This window comes from Seriola aureovittata, chromosome 11 (assembly GCF_021018895.1).
Source record: "Seriola aureovittata isolate HTS-2021-v1 ecotype China chromosome 11, ASM2101889v1, whole genome shotgun sequence".
Classification (NCBI taxonomy): Eukaryota; Metazoa; Chordata; class Actinopteri; order Carangiformes; family Carangidae; genus Seriola; species Seriola aureovittata.
The window spans coordinates 13,992,427-14,002,847 of NC_079374.1; the positions used below are offsets into that span (position 1 = coordinate 13,992,427).

Consider the following 10,421-nt stretch of genomic DNA (forward strand, 5'->3'; position numbering starts at 1 on the left):
TTTATGAAATTGTTCAAATAATATTGTTTTATTTTAGTCGAGCAGGCGGTGCCCACTGTCATGATGCATATTTAAAAAATTTATTTAGTAGCTCATGTACAGATGAGCTTTTTGCCTTCGTTTTCAATCATCTCTACTCTACTTACATAAAGCAAAAATAAGAATCTACATTTGTTAATATATCTTTTTTTTTATTGAACATATCAATACAGTGTAACTGTTGAATTGAATTGTATCTTATTTATCAGGATAAGTCGTAATAATACAACCACAGAAACCCAAATACTTTATTTTGCTGTAACAGTGAGTGATATAACTACTGAGGAAAACAAAAAAGGATTCACCTTGTTCCGCAGCACCTTATTTGCAAATGAACTGAGGACTAATGATAACTTAATATGTTGCAAACCCACTTAAAGACATCAGCATGCATATTTTTCTTCAGCTGTCGCATTCCATTATTCTGTTTCACTCGCAGTAAAAAATAGGTGATTACCCTTTACATATGGCAAATCAACACTTTTGATCTCATTGCTTGTATAAATCATTCAGCTGAAGAAGAAATGCCCTAAATGAAAACATTTTGAGAACACAAGACTTATCTGCAGAAATTCCCAACAGATTTAAAAAAAAAAAACAAAACAAAAAAAAACAAGCAGCAATCAATTGTGTAACAAGTTTTCCTTTTCTTCCAAAGTATCAAACTTCACACAGAGGAGAATGGATGGGCAGAGCTGAACCAAGTTCACCCTTCAGCAAAATAAAAGCAGCTAAGCAAACAAGGAGAAGCTGTCAACTAGTAGAGCAAACTGCAAACTGTAAAGTTGAACAGTTCATACCTTAAATGACGAGTTGAGCTAAATTACAGAAACGTACTGTATTTTCCTTTTGCACGAATGGTATCTCACCATGCAGTTTCAGGAGGTGGGATTTCCTGCTGAGACCTCTGCTGTCACCCTTGTACATGAAAGTCGAAACTTTTTTGTTGTTCTAAAAGCATTAACATAACATTTTGGTCATGCTTTAGCTGAAACATAATTTCAAAAATGACCGATACATTGATCCAATTTCTGTAGCTTATCACTGATATATTATTGTTGTTCATAAGCATCTTTAGAAAGTGTTGCAGTAACATAGTTTGTCCACCAGGGAGTACTGACAGGTTTATTTTCACACTGTAAAATGTCCTGCTCAGCACGTCTTGACAATTCTTAACCAGATTTAAGGGCTCTGAATAAAAAAGAAAGTGTGCTTATTTTATATGTTTATGATTTTTTTTTTGAAAGTATTGGCCGAGCAATCAGTCAAGATTTTTTTAAGACTCAAATATCAATGAAAAAGTACTGACCTCAAAAATGTAGTATTGGTTGGGCCTCCCTTTGAACAGCGCCGTGTCTCTCTAGAAAGCTGGTCCTGGTTATTCCCAGTTATAGAAGTAGAATTTTTTTTTTAGAGTGAAAGTTGCTAAACTCCACAATGTTTATACCAAAAACTACTGTTCTATATGAAATATATGGCACTAAAACCTTGTTCTATTATTCTTTCTATTGACTTACTGGACAAAGAAATCTTAACTGATTGACTAGCATTACACGCACACCCAAACCATTCAATTACTACAACCTCTCTTGCACACTTTGCTACCGGACCATTTGTCATTTGAATCTAGAAACTACGAAACGTTGTCATGTCCTTGGGCTCTTTGCTCGGGACGCACCAGTCGTCGGCCTCATGCATCGTCTTGTAGTGTTTCCACGCTGACTTGTTGTACACAGGAAGCCTCTCGATAGACTCTGTGGAGAGTGCCTATCAGAAAAATTGAAAGAAAGTTGAAAACACGTGCACCCATTCTGCCTTTCTTTGGAGAGATTTGTTTGTATGTGTAAAAAAAAAAAAACTCAATTACCCGAATGTAGATCACGGCATCAGTTCCATAACCCTCCAGAGAGTACAGCTTCAGGTCTCCTTGAAAGTACCGCGCATACAGTCGAGAGATGGGCAGGCCATACCCGTAACCAGCCTGCACAAAAACAAAGCAGAGTTCACCTCTCCAGCCTTGACAGAACCCAGATATGAGCCCCACAATCCAAAACAACAGCTGTGTCAGCTGTGTATGGTAAAGAGCAAATACTACGACAGTCATATTTGTAAGAGTGAAATCAGTCTGGCACTAGAACAAACTGACAATACAAATTGTAGATGCATTGAACAGGAGGCAGAAGCATCAGAAGCTCAAGGGTTACTACATTGACCTGTTGAGTTGAGACTGTTTTGTCATCTAATTGTACAATCATGTCAGTAAAGGGAAAAGATTTTGGTTACAAAATTTGTTGTGAGGGCGGAGGGTAAGGGTGGGCTGGCTGAAGTCAGTATTAACATAATGAGAAGAATTCTGGTCTGTTATTGACATGATGATAACACCCACCGTCACGTCACACTTTCAGCAAATGTTCATTATGTCATTTCATTTCAGGTTCGAGATGTGCTCTTTTACAAATGTCTAAATTTTAAAAGGTTAACGGGGAAGGTTTGCCCACAATTTCTCTGCCCGCTTTAACCGCCAAAAAACTTTTAACTTTTAAAAAAATGAATTCTGTATTCACTGCTGTTGACTGAGTTAAAAATAAAGCACTAAAATAACCACAAAACCACAGAACATGGAATAGACCCACAGTTAACGGCTTAAAGGCTTTTACAACACTCACCGTGTGACTGCTTCACTGACTCCACGTCTGCAGCTAAGGGGAAAAGTGTTTGACTGTTCACATCCATCCACATTAGGAATACTGACCAGAGGAGCAGCACGTGAACCATCGATGCTGGGTCGAGGCGCTGTGGAGTATGTGTAGGTGAACAGCCTGTCAATCTTCCGTAGCGGCACGCCTCCTCCGCGATCACTCACCTGAGGAAGAACATACGACAAGAACACAATACTATGATATTTTTAAGCTTTACTATTCTATGATGTTTTTATACGTATATTTAATACGTTAGCATCCTTTGACTTATGACATATATATGACATATTATATATGTCCTTATATCAAGAGTGATGTTACCATATGTCTCCTAGAGGAGGATTTATTATTGTCATATATACATCCTCTGGATATATGAAAATATAAGTTTTTATGAAATACTCACAGTAAAATGCAACTTTAGCAAAACAACATGCTTATTAAAATTCATGTTTGTATATGATTTTCTTAATTTCTTATTAAATTTAAACATGCATGTTCATCTTTCATATCTTTCATTCATATTTGCATATATAATATGAACATATACTGACAGGCTTTGGGATGGACATACTAAAATACATGTATCTATTAGCTAGACATATATGTCAATATATGATATTTTTCCAATTTTTAACAGGTTTCATATGTAATTTTTACATTATATAGGCTTTACTTTATATACATATGATTTTACTTCACACATCTGCATATGGGCATTCCTGAATTTAAATTCAGATGCTATATATGCTAATAAACCGTTTGGTTGACGGCATTAAAAAGCCAATCTCTTTGTTTTAGAGGGGTGGCGAGTTGGTGCTTCCCTTCCAATGCTGACACCAAACCTACGCCCCTGGTGCCAGATGTTCCTGATATATTGCATTGACCAGAATGGTACAGATGTGAGGTCACTGTGGCCTCGACCTTTGACCAACAAAATTTAATCAGTTGATCCTTGAGTCCAAGTGGACGTTTGTGCCAAATTTGAATACATTTCCTCAAGGCGTTCCTTGGATATCATGTTCCTGAGAACGGGACGCATGGATGGACAACCCGAAAACATTATGCCTTCGGCCACATCTGTCACCAGAGGCATAAAAGAGAGAGAGAGAGTAAATCAGGGATGAATCCAGCAGATCATTCTGCAGTGCGGCAGTGCAGATTTACCTTGACAGTCAGATCTTCAGTTCCCAGAGCAACCTGTGCATGGATAGCAGGATACTCCATGGCATCGCCATATAACTCCATGGTGGCCCGCATGGCGTTCTGCAAAAAGAAAGAAAAGTACACCAAAAGTAAAACTGCCTTCATTTGAGGTAACCAAATTACAGGAGGAATAAAGGATAAATTAATGTTCAGATTCTGTAAGTGTCACGCTCAGTGATGCCTATAAATTCAGAATCGCATATATGAGGGAAAGATTCCAGAAAGCAAAACTTACCTTAAAAAGTTCAAACACCATGTGATACAAATGAGATGGAACGTAAACCATAGTGATGGGCTTTCCCTGTTCTTTGACTGTCAGAAAAAAGACATCATCAAAGATTAAATTAATTTTCATCAGATGTGGCTGAATAAAACAATTAATATTTATTTATTCATTTATTCATTCATAATGTAATTTGAAGTACTTCACATAACAAGCACAACAGAAAAGTGTGAAATGGAAACATTATGCTTATAATGTACATAATTAAATGTGCCTGTGTGACTGTATGTGGTTTCCTCTGTCTAAAATCAAACAGATTACCGTTGAATTCCTCCAGTATCAGCTCAGGAGAGTTCATGTAATACCGGTCACAAAGATTTCTTGCATTTTCGTAGGCATCTACAAGGAAGACATTTGTTTTCAAGGAAGAACAGGAAAGACACTTTAATACTCGAATGACGACATATTTGAACACCCTCATGGCTTGTTCTTCCTCATGTTTGTATTTCTTAAACAGACATTCTCACCTCTGATAACCTCACTGACACGACAGTTTGGATCAATACTGCCAATCTGTTTAGGATGTGCTGGGTTCACTTTCACCTTCCCACCAAAGAGGAGTGCTAGGAGGAAACACACATGGATGTCAACGTGCAAAACAGTATAACATGTTCATCTTGTTCATCACACACTGACCATAGTTTTATGAAAGAGAAGAGAATCTGCTCACTGTGCTGGTTAAGCAGCATCCTGATGGATATCCTGCTCATGTAGAAACGATCCAGAAAATACTGAACATTTTGGCTGACCACTGGGTCCGTGCCGTAAGTCTCTTTGTACTCCACGACTCCCTGAGCCATGGTGGGAATTACATCATTGTGTCGATTCCTGATTTTTATCACAGCATCTGTGAAACTAAATGAAGATATAACAATTATAGCAAGAAACAGATGAGCTTTTTGCACTGAATAAAACTTCATAAGAGTAAGAAAGAAAATCTGCACATGTCATAGTTTGATTTGCTTACTCATATGTGACTTTTTCATCGTCTGCATTTTTGTTGTTGAACTCAATAATCTCCTGAAGACTTTGCATATACCTGTGTAGGAAAAAAAAAACAACCCTATCAATTAGCAGACAGTATCATCAGCATCATTTGAGAGATGACTGAGAAAAAGCAGAACCTACTTACCAGCTCTGGACCAACCGGACTGATGGAGTTCTTAGCAAGTTGTCTGGCAATAAGTTGATCTCTTTCATGATGTTTGCCAACCTCACAGGCAACTCCTGTCTAAGGAAGGCGAATGATGTTTTTTCACACGCATTTTCTGAGCCTGGAGGGTGAAGGTACAAACGGAGATCTCAGTAACCTCTTGTGTTATTATTTTAAATAATAATGTAGGAGGCATCACATATCTACATTCAGCAATTTTGTCATACCATTTATAACATGGTCACTGTGGGCAATGCTGCAAAGTAAGGCCCCACGCTACTCTACGTCAGTGTTGGATTTTTCTGATGCTTTCATTATGTCTTGATTTGTTATCCTTTCTTTCCTATCCTCATCTTGTGTGCAAGAGTGACTTTCTCAAATGACAAATCAAAACTTTAAAATCTGCATGGAGCGTCTTAGCCTGGGATTCTGGGCTCCACCTGGGGTCAAGAGTTGAATATCAGGGTCACCAGATTTTTGTAATAAAATATTGTGTAATTTCCTTTCAAATGCCAAATTAAACAATGTGAGAAGGGAATTCGTTATTTGATTGAAGTGCACACAGCTCATGGAAATGCAACCACTGCCTTAAAAAAGACAAACACATCACCGTATACACAGCTTACCTAGACATGAGTCACAATGACTGTAAACGTGAATGTGTATGTCTGTGTGTGTGCGCACCACCTCTTACCAAAATCCAAAAACTGCTTCATTGAAAGAGGGGAGGGTGAAAATTTGGAGTAATAGTCTATGTCCTTTCCTATGGACACGCTGCTCCTCAGGAACCTTAAAATCCTCATGTTGACGTGCCCGCTCTCTCGACCGACGATGTTGTTCAGACGGTGTCGCGAACTGAAATGGTAATGATCAAGTTTAATGACAGCTGACAGTTACAATTGGATATATCTGTTGTCTTTAGCTTGTCGGCTAACTTCAGCAGCTCGCAAACACATTCGTTAAAAATAAACGGCCTGTTGTCAAGTGGTTTTGATGAAATGTGTACATCCATAGTCACCTCTACCGTATAATATATCCAAATAGTCCCTTACTTCAGTTTACTCGTTGCTCAATCCTTAGAGGCAGATCCGTCAACATGTCAAAACGGTTGTGAAGGTACACAGTGTGCCGCTAGCTAATCCAAAGAGTCACAACGATCTCAAGATAAATTGCTACCAGTCGACTTTGTTAAGACAAAACGTTATTGACTAAAATACATCTCAATGATTTACATGATAAACAGTGTCGTGTTTATCATAGTTATATTTTTTAGTTTTCGTGTTTTGCCTTTTTATTGCCACGGTTTCCGTTATTTTAAAACAGTGTTATGAGAGTTAACTGCACGATATTGTAGGCGCTCGAGTAATATGTTGCGTTCATGACACAGCAGAAAGTCGGAAATTACTATTCCATCTCGAAAAATATGAAAAAGTTACCTGACGTCATAACAACACAATCATGACAACTCCGATGTGACTGGTAGGGATGATACATTTATAAACGCTATTTAACTACTTAACTATTGTGTGTGATTTATTTACATGTTTATATATATTCATTAGGTTTTTGCAAAGACGTTTGCAATAATTGATATTAGCCCACTAGTCTACCCGAGCGTCATTGATATTAACATGATTGGCTATTGATGTGATGATATGGCTTCGGGCATCCATGTTGTTTTCCGAGTTGATCGTGTGAACGCTTGTTTTTGGGAACTCGGGCGTTCCCACTCAGAAGTTTCCGAGTTTACAGCTTTTTATATATATACAGTCTATGGTTCACAGGCGCTTGGTTCCAGACAGAGTTGTGATTGGACTCTACATCTGCCAATCTTTATCAAGAGACGCGGTGCTTGTGTGCTATCAGACAGTACTCCGGGCAAAACTGTTACCCGAAGCTTTGTTCCTAACTGCCGTCATTTCCTGTAGTCATCCAAAAAATGGCTGCGTGAAGAAGCGACGAGGCTACGAGCCACGTTTTTGTGAAAGATGTGTTGTTAGTCTCTGGTCCTCGTGTCGATCAAGGTAAAGCCAATAGACATTTGATCAACTTTATTAACTGCTAACGTCTGGAAAGTTATTGTAAGAGGAAACGTTTCATCGATAACTTCAGCTGAACCAGCTCGTTGTTGTGACCCGCCAAAAGCCACAGAGGTTCAGCGAGGAAGTGACCATTTTGTAAACTGCTTTCGATAACGTTATCTCCGTGAGAAAGAAATGAGTGGTGGGTTTAACTTCGGGCAGCCCTCTGCGGGCTTCACTTTCGGGGCTCAGAAGACCACAGCCGCAACGCCCGGCACCGGCTTTGGGCTGACAAGCTCCACACCTGCAGCCCCCGGAGGGGGCTTCACCTTCGGCACTTCTGCCCAGGCCAACACCAACTCTGCAAACACTTTTAGCTTCGGCACCCCAGCGAAGAGCACAGCAGCCGGCGGAGGATTCTCTTTTGGTACCCCCACCACCACATTTGGTCTGGGCACTGCTCCTCAAACCACAGCAGCAGCAGCAGGGTTGACTTTAGGCTCCACGGCAGCTCCAGCTGCGGCGTCAGGTTTCACCCTGGGCGGCAGTATGCCCGCACAGACCACCGCTGCCGCCCCTGCAGGAGGGGGCTTCACCTTTGGGACCGCTCCTCAGGCTCAACCCCAACTTGCTGCAGCAGCAACAGCCGCACCAGCCACAACGACAGCATCAGGTGGTCTCTCGTTTGGAGGGTTTAGTTTTGGAGCTACAAAAGTCCAAGTGACCACAGCTGCTGCCTCTACTGCTCCCACAGGAGGTTTCAGTTTTGGCACCAGTGCTCCTTCCAACCTCACCCTGGCCACGCAGCCCCAGCCTCAGCTCCAACTCCAGCCTCAGCTCCAGCCTCAGCTCCAGCCCCAGCTTCAGCCCCAGCTCCAGCCCCAACTCCAGCCCCAACTCCAGCCCCAACTCCAGCCCCAGCTCCAACCCCAACTCCAACCCCAGCTCCAGCCCCAGCTCCAACCCCAGCTCCAGCCTCAGCCCCAGCCAATCTCCACTGCTGCAGCCATGACAGGTCAGGGTGGAGGATTTGCCTTTGGGATTAAACCTTCATCAACCCCAGCTCCTCCTGCGGCAACCCAGCCAGCCCCAGTTACAGGTCCCTCTCTCTTTGCCATGCCTATCACTACAGCACCAGCAGCTGCAGCGGCTGCTGCTGCCGCTGCTGCTGCCGCCGCCGCCGCTGCTGCTGCTGCTCCTCCTTCTGCTCCTGCTGCTACTGCAACAGGTACAGGCTTTACTTTGGGTGTAGCTCCAACTTCAGCAGCAAGTATTGCTCCTGCTGCAACAACCACAGCAGCTGGTGGAGGTCTGTCTTTTATGCTCAAACCTCTGGGGGCAGCTACTGCCACCTCCACCTCTGCCCCTGTCCATGTCTCTACTGCCACAGCTGCAGCTGCCACATCAGGTGCTGCTACAGGCTTCACACTAGGACTCAAACCAGTGTCTGGCACAAGTACCACAACAGCTGTCACAGCCACAACAATCCCTACAACCACAGCTCCTCCAGTGATGACCTACGCCCAACTAGAGGGCCTCATTAACAAGTGGAGTCTTGAGCTTGAAGACCAAGAGAGACATTTCTTACAGCAGGCAACTCAGGTGAACGCCTGGGACCGCATGCTGGTGGAAAATGGAGAGAAGATCACAGCCCTGCATAAGGAGATGGAGAAGGTGAAGCTGGACCAGAGGAGGCTGAACCAAGAGCTGGATTTCATTCTGTCCCAACAGAAGGAGCTGGAGGACTTACTGTGCCCGCTCGAGGAGTCGGTGAAAGAGCAGAGCGGAACCATCTACATGCAGAACGCCGATGAGGAACGTGAAAGAACGTACAAGCTTGCAGAGAATGTGGACGCACAGCTGAAGAGGATGTCGCAGGACCTGAAGGAGATCATTGAGCACCTCAACACATCCAGTGGCCCAGCAGACACCAGTGATCCAGTAAGATGAGATCAAATTGTAGTTCAACTTGGCTTTACAAAGTTTGGTGCTTTGACATTTATTGTTGTGAAATTAATTAACATATACTTTTCTCTCTCTTTTTTTTTTTTTCCTTAGCTTCAGCAGATCTGTAAAATTCTCAATGCCCACATGGATTCTCTTCAGTGGATAGATCAGAATTCAGTCCTTCTGCAAAGACGAGTGGAGGAAGTGTCCAAACTGTGTGACAACCAGCGCAAGGAGCAGGAGAAAACCTTTCGTTTAACATTTGACTGATCTGAAATAAATATGTTGGCCTGTATACTTTTTCAGTAGTCATAAACAGGGATGCTTTTTTTAGGCATCAAGATGTTTTGGAATTGCATTGATCACAAGTCCTGTTAAACTGCTTTTCCCCTCAGCTGTTTGGAGTCTTTTGGGTTGCATAAAGATTGATATTTTCAATGCAATAGTTTTTATATAGAATAGTGCAAATGATCATTTCTCCCAATGTAAATGCTTTGCTTGTTCTAAAGAGTATGATTAAATAAACCTTTGGATTAAGGCTCTGTTTCTTTGGTTAGCAAAATCAGATCGAATACAAACACTACTGCCATTTATTTAAGTGGCAGTGTTTCATTACAGAGGTAGATCTTTGTGCACACATCCAATATACCTGTAAGATTTAAATTATATCAGTGTATGATAATATATCATTGTGTATGATAATATATCTTATTTGTAAGTGCCACATGCATATAGAATTCATTTTACCTTTTTTATTGAGCTGGTTCGACAGAAAATTAATGACCTATTTTTGATAATTGAGTAATTGTTTTTAACAGAAAGCTAAATATTATCCAGGTCCAGATTCTCAGTTGTGAGGATTTTCTGCTATTCTTTGCCTTATTTTATAGTAAACTAAATGTATTTGGGTTTTGATAAATTGTGACAGGAGTTTTTCATGATTTCCTAGAGCAAACTAATTAGAAAGTCGGTGGTTCGATCCCCGGCTCCTCCAGACCACATGTAGAAGTATCCTTGGGCAAGATACTGAACCCCACTTTGCCCCTGATGGCTGTTCCATCAGTGTATGAATG

At 41.3% G+C, this 10,421-nt stretch overlaps 2 protein-coding genes across 2 annotated transcripts; one reads left to right on the top strand and one right to left on the bottom strand.

Annotated features, from left to right (window-relative positions):
• Window positions 1–273: 273 nt before the first annotated feature.
• On the bottom strand, window positions 274–6,676 carry pdk1 (pyruvate dehydrogenase kinase, isozyme 1). Its single transcript, XM_056389383.1, has 12 exons — window positions 6,433–6,676; window positions 6,075–6,235; window positions 5,360–5,501; window positions 5,195–5,266; window positions 4,898–5,082; window positions 4,695–4,790; window positions 4,489–4,566; window positions 4,180–4,256; window positions 3,906–4,004; window positions 2,792–2,902; window positions 1,907–2,020; window positions 274–1,806 (listed from the first exon to the last, which is right to left on the bottom strand). The coding sequence occupies exons 2-12, from the start codon at window positions 6,181–6,183 to the stop codon at window positions 1,666–1,668; spliced, it is 1,224 nt and encodes a 407-aa protein (XP_056245358.1). The 5' UTR covers window positions 6,184–6,235; window positions 6,433–6,676; the 3' UTR covers window positions 274–1,665.
• A 643-nt stretch (window positions 6,677–7,319) lies between these two features.
• nup62l (nucleoporin 62 like) lies at window positions 7,320–9,886 on the top strand. Its single transcript, XM_056389382.1, has 2 exons — window positions 7,320–9,342; window positions 9,460–9,886. Exons 1-2 carry the CDS (start codon window positions 7,597–7,599, stop codon window positions 9,616–9,618), a joined length of 1,905 nt encoding a protein of 634 aa, XP_056245357.1. The 5' UTR covers window positions 7,320–7,596; the 3' UTR covers window positions 9,619–9,886.
• Window positions 9,887–10,421: the final 535 nt, after the last annotated feature.

Bases quoted from the DNA above. Each gene is read 5' to 3' on its own strand.
- pdk1 (XM_056389383.1), bottom strand. From the start codon at position 6,183: ATGAGGATTTTAAGGTTCCTGAGGAGCAGCGTGTCCATAGGAAAGGAC. The intron at 2,903-3,905 runs GTAAATCTGCAC...GTTCTTCCTCAG, and splicing joins CTGAAGATCTGACTGTCAAG to GTGAGTGATCGCGGAGGAGG. The intron at 1,807-1,906 runs GTAATTGAGTTT...TTTTTCTGATAG, and splicing joins ATGCCGTGATCTACATTCGG to GCACTCTCCACAGAGTCTAT.
- nup62l (XM_056389382.1), top strand. From the start codon at position 7,597: ATGAGTGGTGGGTTTAACTTCGGGCAGCCCTCTGCGGGCTTCACTTTC. The intron at 9,343-9,459 runs GTAAGATGAGAT...TTTTTTCCTTAG, and splicing joins CAGCAGACACCAGTGATCCA to CTTCAGCAGATCTGTAAAAT.